Raw genomic sequence first — 17,698 nt, 5'->3', positions numbered from 1 at the left:
GTGGAAAACATGCCCTTTTTTGCAACTTCCTCATTTTAAATGTTTATTACAACAAGACTTCATCTGCCTGGCACCGTTTGTTTAAAGTATTGATATAAAGACATTAAAACCAGTTTAATCCTGATTTAATTTTGTCCACTGCTTTTCTAAGCATAATAAAAGTATAGTTAAAGGTGAGATGATATACATATGTAGATTTCTTAAATTAGATTCTGTGTATTTACTTTCATTTATTGTGGAGCCTGCCTTCACATATATGTAAGACCTGCTGCGTATAAATCTCAGACTGTGTTTCTACTACTCTGGAAAGCACAAATGTACACAGAGCGTGTTCTTATACTTAAAAATAAGGTCTTATTCCCGGCAGAAACCTGCCTAAAAACTTGGTTTGCTATGCTGTTTTCCAGTAGCTCAGAATTCAGGTATTTCCAGAAGAAAACTGCAACAGAGCACTGTTCTAAACACCTTCTGACATTGTCTTATGCACTGGCTCAAGGCAAACTCCGGGAAGATCTTCCACTTTTTCCTGAGATTGCCGTGTGCTGTAAGCTTCAAGTAAATCTAAATACATGATCAGGCCTTGGCTTTCAAAGAACATAATTTGTCAGGAAAAGATTTCCTGTTGCATTACAAGCATTTATCATAATTATACAAATTTAACAGGCTTCTAAAATGAAGTTCCGTTAGTTTAGGGAGAAATATGATATAAGTTTTGTATTGGAGGCATTAGAGTCCATAAATTCTTCCTGCGTCGGTATAACTGAAACGCCACTGAAGCCAGTTTCAATATTCTTCTTTGTTCCTGGCTACACTGGGCTATGAGTTAGACTCTAGTTTACCTGCCCATCTATGAAGTATTAGCTAACAGACTGCCTGCTATTACTAAGCACTTCAACAGCAGAGAGGATGTTACATTGTGTGGCTGGTAGTAAGCATTAATAGGGATATGCAAAACACAGCTAAACAATGTCCTTGTGCCTGAGAACTAAGGGGTAGGTGCTATTTTGGAGGGCAGCAATATGGAGGTACACATTCCTTATTTCTTTCCACTCTGTATGCTTTGGGGTTTGCTTTTTCATGGTTTCTGGACAAATCTTTGAGGGAATACAATTAAGCATTCATCTTCATTTGATTAATCTGAGGTTTTCCATTAAATGCAGCCCTAATGGTATGTTGCAAAATGGTTGACAAAATGGGCCTACTCCTGAGAGGTGTTTGGAATCCCTGAAAGGATGAAATACTTTTAATAGACTCCTAGCCAAAGAACTGACCAGATTCTGCCTCATGCTTTATATGTGAGAAATTCATGAGAGCAAACTTTGCGGCTGTGGCAATTCAGTGATTGAAAACAGGAGAGGAAGATAGGAATGCCAGAATCCTAAATGCACTGTGCAGCTTCCAACAGATATTTCTCTGGGAATGAAGCTCCTAACTTGGGGTTACTTGTGAAAATTCATCACAATGGTCTGATTTTTAGAGGAAAGAATGTTAAGAGATTTAAGAAGTTCATGCAATGGTACGAACATGGTATGATATAAGATATCATAGCGTTTTTATTAATGCTAAGAATGTTCTTGAACTCCTGTGGCAAGCCTCTCCTAGGCTTTCTTTGGCTTTGCAAGCTATTTTGGAAGGGCCATCTCTTATTTAGTAGGAAGTGTTGTATTTTGATACAAAACAAACCAGAAAAAGGCTTCTTTTTTAAATGACAGACGCCCTCGTTTAATGAGGCTTGAAGTGTTTACAGGTGTTTCCTCAGAAGTTCAAACTTAGTGGCCCCAGGGAGTTGAGATTCTCATAAGGCAGGAGCAAACACTCCAGTTTTGTGTTTTAAAAGTGTTGCACATTTAAAGGGGCAGGCAAACATGGTGTGTGGGCTAGTTCAGTCTTGCTGAAGTGTATGGAGACAATAGTTGCGCCATCTGGAACAGCAGAATGCTGTCTTATGTGAAACAAGACCATCCTTAGTGCCACAGAAGGTCAAAATCTTACTAAAGACTCTTGTGATTTTTCTGCTGTACAACCTTTTGGCCTAATCCTGCAAATCTATGGGAAAAGCCCCATGAGTGGCAGATTCCAGGGTTGGTTGTTCAAATACATTCTGGTGATATCAAGTGTCTTCTTTGTGCATAATATCTTCCAGAGTTCACTGCTATTGGAACTGCTTAGCATCACGAAGAATACCATAGAGCAAGGGAAACTATAGAAGTGGTTGTGGTTGGAGGATGTGATGACATCACAGGGTTCAGCGGGAACATGGGGCTTTTAAAAAGCTCAAAGAAACATCCTGACAGTCAGTTATCACATCCCCGTAAAGGAGTAAAACGCACGTTAGGTATTAAAAAGCCACCCATCTTCATCAAAGAAAGAAAAAAGACTCCGTCCTGACACAGAATATGCACTGGCAAAAATGTAAGTGACCTCTGATTTGTTTTTTCATAACTGTGGTAATATCTGAAGATTGTAATGAATAAATGAGCATTAACATAGCATGGGAGATAATACTCATGAAGAAATGCATGTCTCGAGAGGCAAATGATAAGGCATGATGCTAATTTTCCAGCAGGGATATTAACACAGGGCAGCATTGCTGCTTTGTTGGCATTCATCACTATGAATCAAGTGGAAGACTATGATTCATAAAAACAATAACAGGATGCAGGTATGATATCAAAGGTTACAGTGGTTACATACCAGAAAATTTTCCTTTTTAAAAGTGAAACCTGTGAGAAATCTTATTTCTGTGCCTTTTTTGATATGTACTTTTTTCGACTAATAAAAAGATAAGGAACAAAGCAGTTGAGGGCAATACAGTTATGACTTTACAGGAAATCAGTGTTCTTGTTTTTAAGATAATTTCACTCCTCTTGGCCCACCTTTGCTTGAATAGCTTACCGATCATAATACAGGTAGGTGTTTGCTGCTTACAAGCTATTAAGTCTCACTGTATGGACCTGCAGATGATGCTCATTTTTGCAACTGTGTTACCGTCCTTTTCCGTTATGTTAACCTGTGCTGTTACATTAGCCTATAAGTAAATAAATATACCTAAATGGAAGAAGCTAATTACTTAAATATTTGCCAGGCACTTATCTGATATGGTACTAACATTAATCTTCTTTATATAATAGCTTGTAAGTTGTTCAGAGGTCATTTTACTACACATACTCCTTTCTGAGCTTATTAATGGTGAAGTCTGTTTTCTCCATTACCCATTTCTCCTGCTTTTTTCTCGGTTGAACACTCTGGAAGCTCAAATGCATATTTGTGAAATTATATTGTAGACTGTAACGTGCTGTAGCAAGAAATGCTGACTGCTTATTCAATCCTGTTTCAATTTATCTTACAAGTATTAAGCATCAAGCAGGAGCACTATGGCAACACACCTTGTTTCCCCATTTTATCTTGTGCTGTTTTCAGAATCAGTAGGTATGTGATGTGGAACATACTGGAGGATGATTAGGTTCAAGATTTGAATCTAATCGTCCATCTCAGAAGTCCATTAATGGTTTGTTTGGGTTTTACTTTCTGCAATGACAAAGCAATTGTAACAACCTGATGGTTTAGGTAGAACAAAATTGGTAAATGGATTTAACTAAACTTCTTTGCATTTTTTCTTTGACACATGCAGTGCTTTCAAAAGTAAGCAGAAATTACAAGCCTTCCTGAGAAGAGATCAAAACCTGTATCGTGATGTCAGCCATTCCCTGCTGATAGTTTCTAGGCAAGACAGCTACTGGCCAATACCTGCCTGTCCCTCTGTACTCCCTGAGCTTCTCAAAACTGGAATCTCCTGTTATAGCAGTGCTTTCTGGCTCTTTGGAGAGCGTGAATGAGACACGGTATAACTGCCTTGATTTGACTTCTGTTTCTGAGGAAATCCTTTTCACACTGGTCAGGTGAAGCAGCCAGTGAAATGTCCAGCCTTCTCTCTGACTACTGGGCTGGTTACTAGAGCAGCCTGCCATTATATTTGCTAAGACACAAAGGGCTGAGGCAGAGTTTTTATAGGTGGCTCTCCCACCTCTGTAGTCTCCTTTTAGTGTCAAGACGTTTAAGTGTCTCTGGTGCACCTATATTTCCTGTTAGTGAGACCAGCTGTGGCCTCACATTTTCTACACCATCTGGTCCAAACCACCTGTGACCACATGGATGTTCCAGTGCCCACATGTGAGTCATTGGCTTGCTTTAAAACTCAAATTGATCCAGAGGCAATATGGGTGACCAGAGAACTTGGTTTGTGCTTGCATGAGCCCCTTAGGCCTATGGGAAAGCATAAAAGCTCTGCTCTGTTCCTTACTTAGGAAATAGGAGGAAGTCTCTTCTGCTGTGCGGAGAGTTTCTGTACAATTAAACCAAAAAGAAGTTACTTGGGTATTGTGTCAAAAGGGCATCCTTGATAGACAGTTAGACAGTAAGTCTTTGGGGAGCTTCCGAGGGGTGGGTGAAGCTTTTACCCAAGTATGGGACAATTATCCCATATTCAGTGTAGAAAAAGATGGCTCTAATCCTGGCAAGAGCAACAGTTTTGTTTCGCACAGCTGTGGTACTGTGCTTCCAGACAGTCAGGTACATGAGGCCTAGGCTGACACAGCCATGCACTCCCAGGAAAGGATGTCAGGGTTTGACATTTCTCACCCTGTGGTCTGAGTTGCTGTATTATGCAGTAACCAGACTAGAGAAGCACAGGGCTGTTTACTCAAGCACATGTAAAAGAGAACTTTATTCCACTTGGGATGTGTGAGAGACAGCAGGGATGTGGCAGTAACTGAGCCGGAAGGAAGACTGAGAGGCACAAACTGAAATGCTGGTGGAAGTCAACTGGTGTCAGGCATTTTATTTCCTAAGGCTTCTTTGCAAATATCGTAGTATAGACCTGGTTTCTGGAGGAGAGTGGATTAAAAAAACCAAGACAATTATTAAGTCCAACTTTATACTCTTAAACAGCAGGATGACAGAGGAATATAAGCATATTAGTAGGTTATGTACCATTATGTTGCCAGGGGAAGCAAGGGGCACTCTGGATGCTAAGACAGTCCTGCCTTACTGCTACAGGATTAGTTCCCTGGCTGGAGCTGCATTTGTAATTCCAGGCAAGTGCAAGTGTCAGCTTGAAAACAAAGGCAGAAATTTTTGTTCTATCTGTACTTGTGTGAAAGGAGACTAGACAGAAGCCCTGGCAACTTGCTCCATCAGGATGCCTTGACTTGGATTAAAAGTGGCTTAAAGTAAAATAGGAGGGTTTAAAAGGGATGCTATAATTTCTGTATGTTTTTCCTAGCTATGAAAACGTAAAACTCATCAACAACAAAAAACCACCACAGAACAAAAAACCTCTTCCAAACAGAAAGCCCAAGAGTGACACAAGAACTCATTTAAATAGGTGTGACCTCACCAGGAGGAATTTCTCATGGGCACCTTCTGAAGGGCAGTTTCCTGCTTCTTCAGGGGATGCTTCTGTAGAAACCCCTACAGGAACAGAAGGAAAACTGACAGACCCTGCCCTCAGCTGCTGTGGTCAGAGGCTCTTGTCCTCCAGGGAGTCTCGCATGGCTGGCTCAGTGCACTGGAAATGATCCCCTCAGGGTCACGGCACAGTGCGCTGCTTTGCAGGACTGGGGCCCAGAGCTTCCGCTCAGCAAAACCCCAGCGAGTGTCTCAGCCTGAAAGCATCCCCTCCCACTGCAGGAGCGAAGTGACTGGCTGGGGCTTCCCAGCTTTTGGCAGGATTCTGCTGAATGGAAGCAGGCCTGCTCTGCAGGCTGGCAACCCTTCGGGGATGGGGGGTATCTAATGGACAGCACCAGCTACTTTCCTTTTACATGGCTCTGTGCAGATAGTTACCTCATGTTGTATTGTGAAAGCAAAATGAGTGTAATTTTCATACAACTGGTTTCTGTTATGAGGGGCTGAAATTCTGCAAGAGTTTCGCCTTTAGATGATACTTTTGGCTAGGTGTGCTTGGATTCCCGTGCAACTGAGATATATGAATTCGCACCTTTGAGAACCTCTTCCCAAAAGCTTTTGAGTGCATAAAGGTTTTTCTGCACACAACAGATGTGGGGCTCTGTACAGCCTTTCTGAAAGTATCAGGTAATGAGACTGAGAGATGAAACTGCAATATACTGCCCCTTGAGTTTTAATTTTGGTAAAACCCCACTAGGAAAGATGGATAGTATGAAAGTTGAGCCCATCCATGCTTTACAAAGCAGGTGTCAGGCTCTACAGATGACCACATAAGCAATTAAATGGAAAACTTATATTACTAAAATGGAAAGAATATTATGGGCTGGGAGGAATTAGGACATGCGGGTGAGACTTATGGTTAAGATACTTTCTATCACAGCTTCCCCTTCGTAATAGGGGCTCTTTTTCTGAAGCAGATAGATTTTTGTAGCCCTCGCTGCTACATGACTGGTGCATCCAGGTCTTATTTGGCCCTTAGAAACTCTTTGCTTGCTTCTCTGTGTGTGTGTTTGTTGGCAGGGTGTGTGTGATAGAACAATCAAAGCAGTAGAGATTGCTAGTCAGTCTTTTATCTTGTTTTCCGTATGTCTTCAGATCTCCCCTTGATTTGTGTTATCCAGATGGATAAAGAGAAAGTTAACTTTTTGTTTGCCAATCTGCAAGTGGTCAAAAGCATCTTTATCAAAATAAAGATACTGGGCATAATTCTGAAATAAACTACTGACTTTGGTAGCCCTAATGCTATGAGAGAGAGTAGAAAGACCGGGGAAAATGCTATCCTGAGTTATTGGTAAGTAAGTGAAATGTTTAGTCTATTGATTTAATTATGCTCAGAAATCTACTGAGTTTATTTCCTTGTGCTGAGCGATGAACCATCACTCGGCTCTTTCACTCATGCTCTGAGGTCTCTTGTTTATTGTAGGGCAGATTCTCTGCAGATGTTTGTTTAGCGCTTTGCATTTAACTAAATCCTCATTGAAATACCCACCCATAGTGCAACAAACAGAACAGAGAATAATCCTCTCCTGTCCAATTTTCCTTGTCAGGGTTGTCTACAAAAAATAATGGTAACACTTCAAAGGAGATTTGGAATGTGTCAGATGCACAAAAAGAGCTGCATGCTCATTTGCAGAATGGGCCATAACATGCAAACCCAGGGCCTTGAAACATATCATTTCAGATGGCAAAGCTATTGACAAGATAATGAAGCAAGCAATAGCCTAATGGGATATGGATAAACGTTTTCTGAGTTGGTTCATGTTTTGTTTGGCAATGCTGTACCCATATGTGATTTTGTGTCTGAGCACATGGCATTATGAGGGCCAGCCAGAAAATGTATGATTCGGGTCTGTATTAGTCACTTTAGGGCAGGTACAAGGGACCTGGTACTGACTAGCCACCAGGCCCTTTTATGACCAACACAACTCACTAAGATGGGTCTTGATAGAAATAACTGATTTTTTTTTTCTAAAGGCATGAGCTTCAGATGGGTCACTTCACCGTGTGAAGCCCCATCCTTATTTGCTGGCTACACATTTTCCTTCAGTATGTTAAGAGTGAAAAAACAGTCATCTTTCTTTGTCTCTGCTTTGTGGTAAATCCAAGGTAGAGAAAGTAAGCACTGAAATTCATTTAACTGTCCGAGATTCCAGAGAGTAAAATGATATGGAGTTATTCGGTTTCTTCATCCCTAGTGCTCAGCATCCTCCAGGGTATATCCATTTTATAACTGATCCAAGCAACTAGTCTCTGGTCATGAGATGATGACCAGTGATTCTGGTCCCTCTGACCTTCATTCTGCAGTGCACTTTAAGCCTCCCAGCTGGATGGCAATGCTTGAAGGGAGCACAGAGACCTGAACAAATATTACTCTACTTACTGCCTTGCATAAGCAGGTACTGGTGTTGTGATTAGAGTCAAAACATCCAAGTTCTGCTGTTGCCATGGGAATGGCTGCAGTTGGATTACCTTTCCAGCACCACCTAAATACTCCTTTGGGAACTGGCAAGTTGTTATCCTAAGGACAGTACAAATGCAAGAAAGCCAAAATGAATAAGAACTGTGTTTTTTTTTTTCTCCTAGTTGTATAGATTTTTAAAGTTCTGAGGTTTCAAAGGGAATCTAACTGCCTAAGGACTGCAGATGCTCCTGTACAGGGATTTCTAGAAGCACTGGAAAGTACTTTTGACAGTTCTATCAAAGCACTTTTCCATGGGCAGCCAAATATCTTTGGAGATCTACCAATTGGGTGACCCTTCCCTCAACTTTGTACAGGGATCCTGGCAGAGCTAAGAATTGGACTTCGATTTCCTTGTCTTTCCTTGCTGATCAACTACTATGAATGGTTAGGTAGGCTGGATGTAAATACAAGGGCAGCTGATTAAATAGTTCTCATACAAAGGATTGCCTGCCTAGCTCTTAAGAGCTACGTTATATAAAAACACTTTTCCACTGTGATCTATGATGTACTATCCAACGTTATCCATATCACAAAAGCAGCAGTGTCAGTTCTGATGTTGGAACCGATCATCTGATCACACGATTAATTTCCAAAGCAGTAACAGACCTAAAATAACATTACTAGCTTTAATACTTAAAAAATACAAAGTATATTGTTGGAGGACTCTGTATCTAAAGGCAATGTAAAATGCAGACAACCATGCTGAAATATTTTAAGTGAGCATTGATGTCTTACTGTATTGTAGGTTTGATCAGAGGCGAATCATCCAAGTAGTGTATAGAAAGGCCACTTTTCCCTTTTATTAGCCAAAGTTCACTGTGTATGATAAAAATGTCAGCAGCTGCCTAATGTACCTTGGTGTTCAGGATCCAAGCCAGAAATGTTAATTGAAATCTAACTTTTTCTTGTTATTCAGGAGTTGCTGCTTGCTTTTTGGTGTTACTGCAAATAAGAAAAGATTTTTGATTGTGTTTCCTTTCCATTTTTTATTATACTGGAGGTGAAAGAAGAAAAGAGAAAAATATTTGCACTGTTAACGCTGATCAATTGATAAGCTTATCACATGTCAGTGTGTGAGCAAAGAAACATTAAATCTTCTGACACAGTGACAAGTGTGTCATTTGCTGCTGCAGGCAGGTAGTCCTGCAAACTCTTAAAGATTAGCAGTGTATTTCAAACCGAAAATTGCCTGATGGGAAATGGTTCTGACTTATTTGAAAGGATGAAGGTTTCAACTGATCTGCAGTTCATGTGTGTGTGAAGGCCAGTGGTGCTAACATGAAGTTTAGTGATCTGAAACTCGTCACGCTTCAACACTTGCAGTCTTCCAACAGCTGTTTTGCCATTACCCTTCCTTCCAACTTCAGCAGTCGTTAAATAAATATGTAGAGGAAAATGCATTTTGAAGTTGCTTGGTTTAATTGCTTGGCAATGCCTTGGTATGTTTTCCCTGCCTGATCTTTTACTCAGACCAGCATTTCATGGATGTTATTAAAAAGCAAGTACATCTAAAAAGACTGTATCTGCATATAGGTACTGTACTGACAAAAAATCTGAGGATGAAAAATACCATGAAAAAAAGGGGAAGTGTTGACTGTTGCAGTAGAATCTCTGGACAGCTCTCAGGTTCTCCACAGCACAAACAGCTGTAGGCCAGGGTTTATAGAATCACCACCCAACACACTGGACTCTCAGCATTTAGCTCACCTTAGGCAAGGGGTATTGTGAAGCATGTTCCTGAAGCTCTTGTCAGCCCATGAGCTGGGTTGGAGCTGCTCCCCAAAAGAGACAGCAGGATCGCCATTGGCTGTGCCTGCCACGTTCAGCACAACTTGTACTCAACAGGAAAATGTGGTTTTTCCTAGGTGCAAACCAGTTGGCAGAGGGATAACCAATGCAGAGCAATGAGTGTGCTGACCTTAACAACAGAACTAATACAGTTGTCAAATCTTCATCCAGAGTCCACTAAAATTGGCAACCTTCAAGCTTGTCTGTGCAGTCTGGATGTTTTCAGGCTGACTTGCGGAGTGGTCTGGAAGCAAACATTATGGGATTTCTTCTGTTGTCACTTGATACTTAGAGCTAGCGCGACTGCGTCTGGTACCTTTTCGTTAGCTGCTGTGTTATCCAGCTGCTTGGAAAGATTACTCAATGGTCTTCAAGGTTTGTGCTGGGCTTTTGTCGACATTCTACAAATACAGTAAGTGATAACATTGATGAAAGGAGCTTGAGCCTATACACACACCATAAATGTGTAAGGCAACCTGATGAAAACATTGCAGCGATCCAGAATATATTTACAGGTAGAAACTATTACGAAGTTTCATATTGGCTGGATTAGATTCCTTCCTTTTTTCCTTGACTTCTGATGCTTCATACTGCTCAAACTTCAGTTGCAAATCAAGATCCAGTGCCTATTAAGAAACAGCATATGGCTGGTTTATGGTCCTTGAATTGCATGAGACAAGCCAGAACATAGCGGGTACTTGAGCACTGGGGCCCAGGTGTTCCTGTTGTTTTCATTTGTTTCAATGGAATTTGGGCATGAAGACCATGGTGCATTTGCAGGTCATTATTTAAATAAGCATATAATTGAAACTCGGACCAAGGTAGGCTTCATAGCTTATTAAGACAACCCTGGTATAAGGAGTTGGTGACTGCTAAGTCCAGGTACTTCCTTTGACAAGGATATTTTAATTGTCATTCTTTCTCAAATTGCTTTTAAATGATCATATTTCTTTTGCTTTGTGAGGAATTGTACCCTGAAGACAAAAGCAATTTTGCTGTGGTTTGTCTGTAATGCTCAGACCTGGTATGCACTTGAACAGTGGAAAAGCAGCTGTGCTAGCAGTATTTTTATTTCTGTAGGTCAGCTTGGGGGAACTGAAATATGTTCTGCAGGGTTTGGGTTTTTTTTTCTTTTTTCTCTTTTTTGGGGGTTACTCTGCTTACACCGGAAACCCTCAATAGGTATATTTGTCAGCTTTTACAGTAAATTTCTTCTTTCCCTTCCCCCAAACATGGAGCCAGAAACTACTATCCTTCCCCACCCTAAATCTGCAAGGAGGCCCTTTCAGATTGGTGTGATGACTCAGGGATAAGATAGTACCCAAGAGGTACAGTTCTGCTTCTCATGCAGTCTATAGCAGAGCTTATATCTGCTTTGGCAAAGCTGATGTTTCACACAGCCTAAAGAGCAGCAGCAATGTCTGACCCTGAAAAGTAAAGTACAAATAATTTCCAAATGTAAATAAATCTCTTATAAAATGAATAAAGCACTTTTGTGATCGTCTTTATTTCAGACCTCCTGTCTAGTATTAGCTCCTTCTCAGCATTCTCAGTACAGCTCATACCATGGCACTTGTTAGCACTGTCTATTGTTTGCACTCAGATAAATTAATACAAATTAAATTTAAAAAGCAAAATGTCAACTGTATTAAAAGCTCTCATGGATGCTTGTATGCAGAATAAAAGTGACCTTAATTCTCTTTAACTGCATTTCCAAAGCCACAGGATTCATGAGAATGCAAGTAATCCAATTTAAGTCCCACAAAGAATGTCCACAGAAAGCAAATGTGGATCAGGCAAAGGCTGAAAAATCATCTTATCTTCAGCTGCTACTTTAAAACAGAGTATTTTCCCAATATGCATAAAGGTAACAAAGACAAAAGTTCAACACACTAACATAGTGCTGTCTGGTACCAAAAGTATTTATAATGGCCAATCAAGATACTCATGTTGACTTAAAACGTCTGTATTTAGACTCAGTTTTTCACTGCCCAGAAAGGTGTTAGAGAAACATCTCAGTGTGCATATCATTGCATGTAACTGTGAGAGATGATCATAAGTAAAATGATTCATCTTGTTCTGTGATGTGAAGCGCAGAATGTAAATCTGAATAAATGGTTCCTAAGTGGAATAATATTTCAAGATTTGAGCTGGTTATCCACCTGTACTTCATGAAACCAAAGGCCAGTGGTGATCGTGAGAAATGGAATCTTATCAATTGGAATATTTACAAATTAAAGTGCGGTAAAAGGGGTAGGTAGCTACTAGTGTTATCAGTGGCTTTACAAATATTGGGCCTCCCCAGGCTTTCATATTCTATGGTTTCCTTCTGCCGTCAATTGCCTCCAAATACTTAATGTAAAATATGGGTTGATAATACTGGCTTATAAAGAGCTGTGTTTCCTCTACTTTCACTTGTTGCAGGGCTTCATGATAGGCCTGCTTAACTGGCCTTAAGCTTTAAAACAGATCATAGTCTATGGGTGTAAGCTCTGAGATGTGTTAATACAATTGTTTGTGAAGCTGTGTCACATCCCAGCTCACCAAGTTATAAACCCCCTGGCTAGGCGAAGGAGCAAAGGTCTAGAACAGAAACATGACACTGGTCCAGGATAGCATTTAAATGTAACTGCCTGTTCTCAAAGCTATGATGTATGCACGTCAAACTAGTGATGAGTTACATGTCTTCCCAAACAAGGATGTTTTTCTAATTGGGGTTGTATTGACAGGTTGTGTCTAGTACAGAATATAATGTATTTCTCCTGATTATCCTTTTTTTTTTTTATCTACCTAGCAGAAATTACATATGTCATAGGCTTGATATCTACTAACCCATCTGTATTATACACCTGTTGGATATGCTCAGACTGATTTGTCCTTCTCGTGGGTATAAATCACTGCACTGCAGATTAGTGACTGGAGGGAACTGCAAGCCTACTTATCTGGGGTTAGGTCATCCTCATGATGACCACAGATATCCTCATGGATATCTGTGTGATCACAGCATCCAAGCAGCCATGGCAGAGAGAATGCCTATGCTGCCCGATGTCATGTATGGGCCAAAAGACATCATTAGTTAAGGAATAAGATGTTTATGAACCCAGACTCCAGCTAACTTGACTAGTGCAGCCCACAGATGAGCAGTGCCTCTGGGAATGGCAGGAAAGGAAAATAAAAGTCACCTGCATTTGTATTTTTGTTCTCAGCTTCTGCTCCAGAACAGCAGCCGCAACCTCGCCCCTACCAAGGTGTCCGTGTCAAAGAGCCAGTGAAGGAGCTTTTGAAAAGGAAACGGGGAAATGTTCATAATGCCAGTGCAACGGCAGCTACAACGGTAGGAGAAAAAAACAAACACAAGCAGAATGTTCTTCCTCAGACACTCAGTAATTGACCAGGTCTGGCATGAGCTGCCAATACTTTGGCAATGAAAGAAATCTTTGCTTCTCTAAAGCATTTTGAAGGCAGAGCATCCTCATGTTACCTGGAGTTACTATTAAACATATCGTTAGGTGGAGTGCCTTTAGGGTGCTGAACACCTTTGATCAGCATTGACCTAATGGAAAAGTGAAAGTGTTTTGCACTTGGCAGGATCTAATGCCTAGAACAGAAAGTGGCTTAGAAGCAGCTTGTTGAAGAGCACAAAAAAAGACAAGCCAGAGCCATCCTTGGCTATCTGCTTCTTAGTTTCAGCCTACCTCTCTGCGTCTACCAGGAGGAAGAAGATCAACTGCCTCCTCTCTGAAGAGGAATTCCCTCTGCAACACAAGGTTTAAATTCTATAGAGGCAGGTATTCAGGCACTGACACTGAAGTAGTACCGGATAATCATCTGATAATAGCTAATATGCTTTGTCACTCAGTGCTTCTCAGAGGGGATTGAATTTAATGCTTATGGTCTTAATCTCTGAATATTTTTTTTCTCTCTTCTAGGTTGTTTTGCCCCACCAGCCTCTTCCTTCCTATTCACCAATGGGTAATGTTTCCCTTACTTTCTAAGTGTTTGTCAGCCCTGCTGCAGGGAAGGCTATGCTTAACTGGGTTTTAATCCTCTTCTGTTGTTTTTAGGCCAGCCTTGCACTGATATGGATGTTGCTGCCTCCGCATTGCCTGTCACAGATGAAGGACCACTCTGTTCTGGCTGGATCTCCCAGCCCTCTCCCTCATCCTTACAGCCTTTAACTCAGTGGACCACTTACCCTGATTATGTGCCCCATGAAGCAGTTGGCTGCCCGTACACAACAGATATGTATGTTCAGCCTATGTGTCCCAGTTACACGCTGGTTGGACCTTCATCTGTTCTGACTTACACTTCTCAACCATTGATCACCAATTTTGCAGTAAGTCTAAAATACCTAGGTACAAATGACAGCAATTCCCCACCTTCTAGCGAGAGCCATGGGGACTGCCACATGAAACTAGTTAATGTATTTAATTACTATAATGCTGTGTGTCTTTGCATCCATGCTACGTAGTTGTTCTAGCAATGGCTCTGTCTGTGCTGTGGACATGAGTGTGGTTTGAGCAGGAGAAAAAGTTGTGGTTGCAATGAAATTGGGCATACTTCACTGCCATTTCCCCAGCCCTTTGCACTCCTCCAGACTTTCCATGTTATTAACACACTACACTGTTCTTTGCTGTTGTCCTGGGAAATGAGTCATCTCTCATCAAGTCAGCAGCAAGACTACCATTGCACTGAGTTTGTTCAGGTCTGTTAACAGTTATTTACAGTAGGAGAGTACTGTTTGCAGCTCAAGGATAATAATAGGGAATATTACATTTACTCTTGTCATCACTTCCAACTTGAGCTGCTCTTCTGCTTGGATTTGGAATAGCTGAGGAAGCAGAATTAAAGTAGTTCACTGAGTGGGTGCACATTATGGTCAATAAATGCTGTTGTCTGAACAAGGATTAGGGCACAGTTCTAAGCAGTATCATTATTTAATTCCAAACAAGGCCAAAACAGCATGTCAACATAGCAGAATATTTGGTTTCAGGCTGGACAAAATCTGACCCAAGATGATTTGCTCTTCCTTAGAGGATAAGGACAGAGAATTATGTTTCAGTAGAACTCAAGCAGCTTATTTTCCTTTCAGTGTTTCAGTTCAGTGGTTGCAGCTGATAGCAAATCAGCCAAGGTACATGCCAGTGTCCTGTGCCTTCGCTATCATTTCAAATACGGCTCTGCCTTGGCTGACAGGGGCTGGTCAGGATAGACTATTGCAGAGGCCAGAATAAGCTGCCTTCAGCCTTGTGGCAGCAAAGCTGTGGCCATGCGTTCAGCCTGGTAGAGAGACTGTCAAAGTATGCAGTTTTCAGCACTGGGTGTAACTGTCTCATGGGCCTACAGTGAGGGTGGGAGTGGGAACAGAAAGCTAGAGGGAACTTGACATGACTGCGAGCTACTGGCAGCGAGCACCTGGGACACCCACAAGCCACCACTCTCATGGGAGCCAGCGTGGGAAAACTCACACTCAATATAGCACTTTACCCAGAGAGACAGGAAAAGGGATGTTAAAAGTGAGACCAAACATCCTTAGTTTCTGGGTTTGGGTCCTCCCTCTACTTCTCATTGCCAATGGGTTTATTTTGTTTTATTTCTCCTCCATTTTAACAGCCGCGAAGTAGCACCCCCGCTGTAGTGCCTCAGCTTGAGGTGACGGATCAGCAGCCGCCTCTCACGTACTTCCCATGGGCTCAGCCCCTCTCTGCACTGCCAGCCTCCACTTTGCAGTACCAGACAGCTTCTTCCACACTTTCTGGACCACAGTTTGTGCCCTTGCCCATCTCCATTCCTGAGCCAGCCCCGCAGGAGCTGGAGGATGCCAGACGAGTCATCGGCACACTGCCCATTGAGAAGCTGCTTCTAGAAGATGAAGACAATGATACGTATGTTTTAAACCATGCTCTCTCTGTTGAAGGGCTTTAAGTTGTGCATCTGGGGCCTGATCCTCACCTACTCAATACTCCACCTGGCACCACAGTGAATTTTGAGTACAGAGGAAAAGCAGGCTTGGGGGTGGGAAGTTCACTTGTGATTTTGGAATCAACCTTTAGCACACCATGACTTGTGTGTTGTGTGACACTTGCTTTGTCCTGAGACTTAGCACAAGATTTCTCTGCTGTTACAGTTCCTGCTACCTCTCCCAGGCAGGCTTTTGGTGTTGTATAATTCTTGTGCCCAGCATCAGCACAAGGTGACTTTCACCCTCACACATAGGGCATGGTCTCAAATTGAAGTAGAATAGTGTAGCCATGGCCACCTGTAGCATTTGTTGAAGGCTCACTTACCTCTGAATATCGACAAGACCTAGTTCAGTAGGACTGCTTTTCAGAGCTCAGTGTAAATGCCTTGTGTGTGTGTGCCTCCCTGTCTGTGGAGGAACCTCTACCTGATCTGGGCCACTGGAAAACATTTTTGGGGTCTAAGTTGACATTTTTCGTTCGTAAATTGAACTGTTCCTTTGGAAAATATTGAAACATAAAGTGTAGTTTTGTTCTACTGGTGCTGGTAGGTGCATTAGTCTGAAGACAGAAAGTCAATACAGCTGAACTAAACATCAGTGCAATCAGACATCCCTATTTACAGAGCAACATGAAGTAGCCTAGATGAAACACTTGAAATCACACAAAGGTGTAACTTGTTCTGTAGCATTTGTGTGTGAAGTCAGTGATGTCATGCTGAGCCAGAGAACCTTAGTAACTTCTCTTTTGCCTTACTGCTATGGAACATTTCTCTGTGCTGTAATCACAGGCCCACAGGTACACACATTTTCTCTATAGCTTTCTGATTTTCTTTCCTGCAAGATGAGTAGCTTTACTTTGTCCTCTATTGCAACTGTAAATATTATTGCTGATGTTCAGGAGTGCCATGCCACAGGCAAATATATTTGCAGGAGATATCCTTTTCTAACTTTCTTCATTGTTATCTTAATAAACAAGGGTCTCTTTGATGGTGAACACAATTTCTCTGGGTTTTTCTGCTTTCTAAAGCCCAGGATCCTCAGGTGATTTTATTATTTGCAAGACTAACTGCAAAATAACTTATTGCACTCTTTATTACCTGGTGTCCAGCACTCCTGTTGCCACCCAGGCAGTATGTCAAGTGACCTTACACTTTATGCCTGAGTGAGGTTTGCAAGCTCAGGTTGAAAGTCTTGAGGACTTTGAAAGCATATTATGTTATTTAATATTGACAAATTTGGAAGATATAAACAATAGATCATGTAAGTGATCATAAAGTTGTTTCAAAACAGCAGTAGTTCAGGTGCATTGAAATTAGTGGCTTACCTTTGCAGAAAAACCCAGCAAAGAAATTAATTGGAGCTTAGTTCACCACTGCTTACTCCAGTTTTATAAGTGCAAACACATTCAGTAGGTGAAACTGGGGTAATGCAGTTGTGAATCAAGCCTGTGGTTGCTAACATTGCTTTTAAATTTCTTTCGCTCCAATGTATGTAAATTCTGTGTGTGAATATAAAACAATGATGAACTGTTTCAGAATTTCTTTCTGGGTTGTTCTGGTTAGAGAGACAAAATCTTTTTCAATAAAGATCTACAGTAACTTTCATATGCCTAGAGTGTTTTATTTCCTACCCAAAAGGGTAACCCAGAACTGGCTTAGCAATCAATTAGCTCAATAGCAGATGTAGAGGCTGGAATCACTGATTAGCTGTTAGACTTTCTGTTAATTTTGCACATTAAGGCAGATGAAGTAGGAGATCCATGATCCAAACATGGCCTGGAGCACTCTTTACTCAGGTGATCTTTACTCAGAGAAGCATTCCTTCAGTTCAGACGTTATTTCAATCACTATTATCCTCTATTAGCATATCTGGGAATGTTTGGGTGTGCAGCCACAGCGAATGGTCAGCTTGACTGAAAATCAGACTAGCCATAAAGTTGCATTTCTACTCCCTGAAATTGCAAGGCGTGACTCTGGAGTCCAAAATAGCCTGAGGAAAGGAACAACTGCCCTACCACTTTC

General features: G+C 41.4%; 1 protein-coding gene across 1 annotated transcript; it reads left to right on the top strand.

Annotated features, from left to right (window-relative positions):
* The first annotated feature begins 2,250 nt into the window (after positions 1-2,250).
* POU2AF1 (POU class 2 homeobox associating factor 1) lies at positions 2,251-17,281 on the top strand. Its single transcript, XM_065697279.1, has 5 exons — positions 2,251-2,412; positions 12,922-13,049; positions 13,645-13,687; positions 13,780-14,051; positions 15,329-17,281. The coding sequence occupies exons 1-5, from the start codon at positions 2,397-2,399 to the stop codon at positions 15,638-15,640; spliced, it is 771 nt and encodes a 256-aa protein (XP_065553351.1). The 5' UTR covers positions 2,251-2,396; the 3' UTR covers positions 15,641-17,281.
* Positions 17,282-17,698: the final 417 nt, after the last annotated feature.

Source organism: Lathamus discolor, chromosome 17, assembly GCF_037157495.1.
Source record: "Lathamus discolor isolate bLatDis1 chromosome 17, bLatDis1.hap1, whole genome shotgun sequence".
NCBI classification, from domain to species: domain Eukaryota; kingdom Metazoa; phylum Chordata; class Aves; order Psittaciformes; family Psittacidae; genus Lathamus; species Lathamus discolor.
This window is presented reverse-complemented; position numbering and strand designations above follow the sequence as displayed.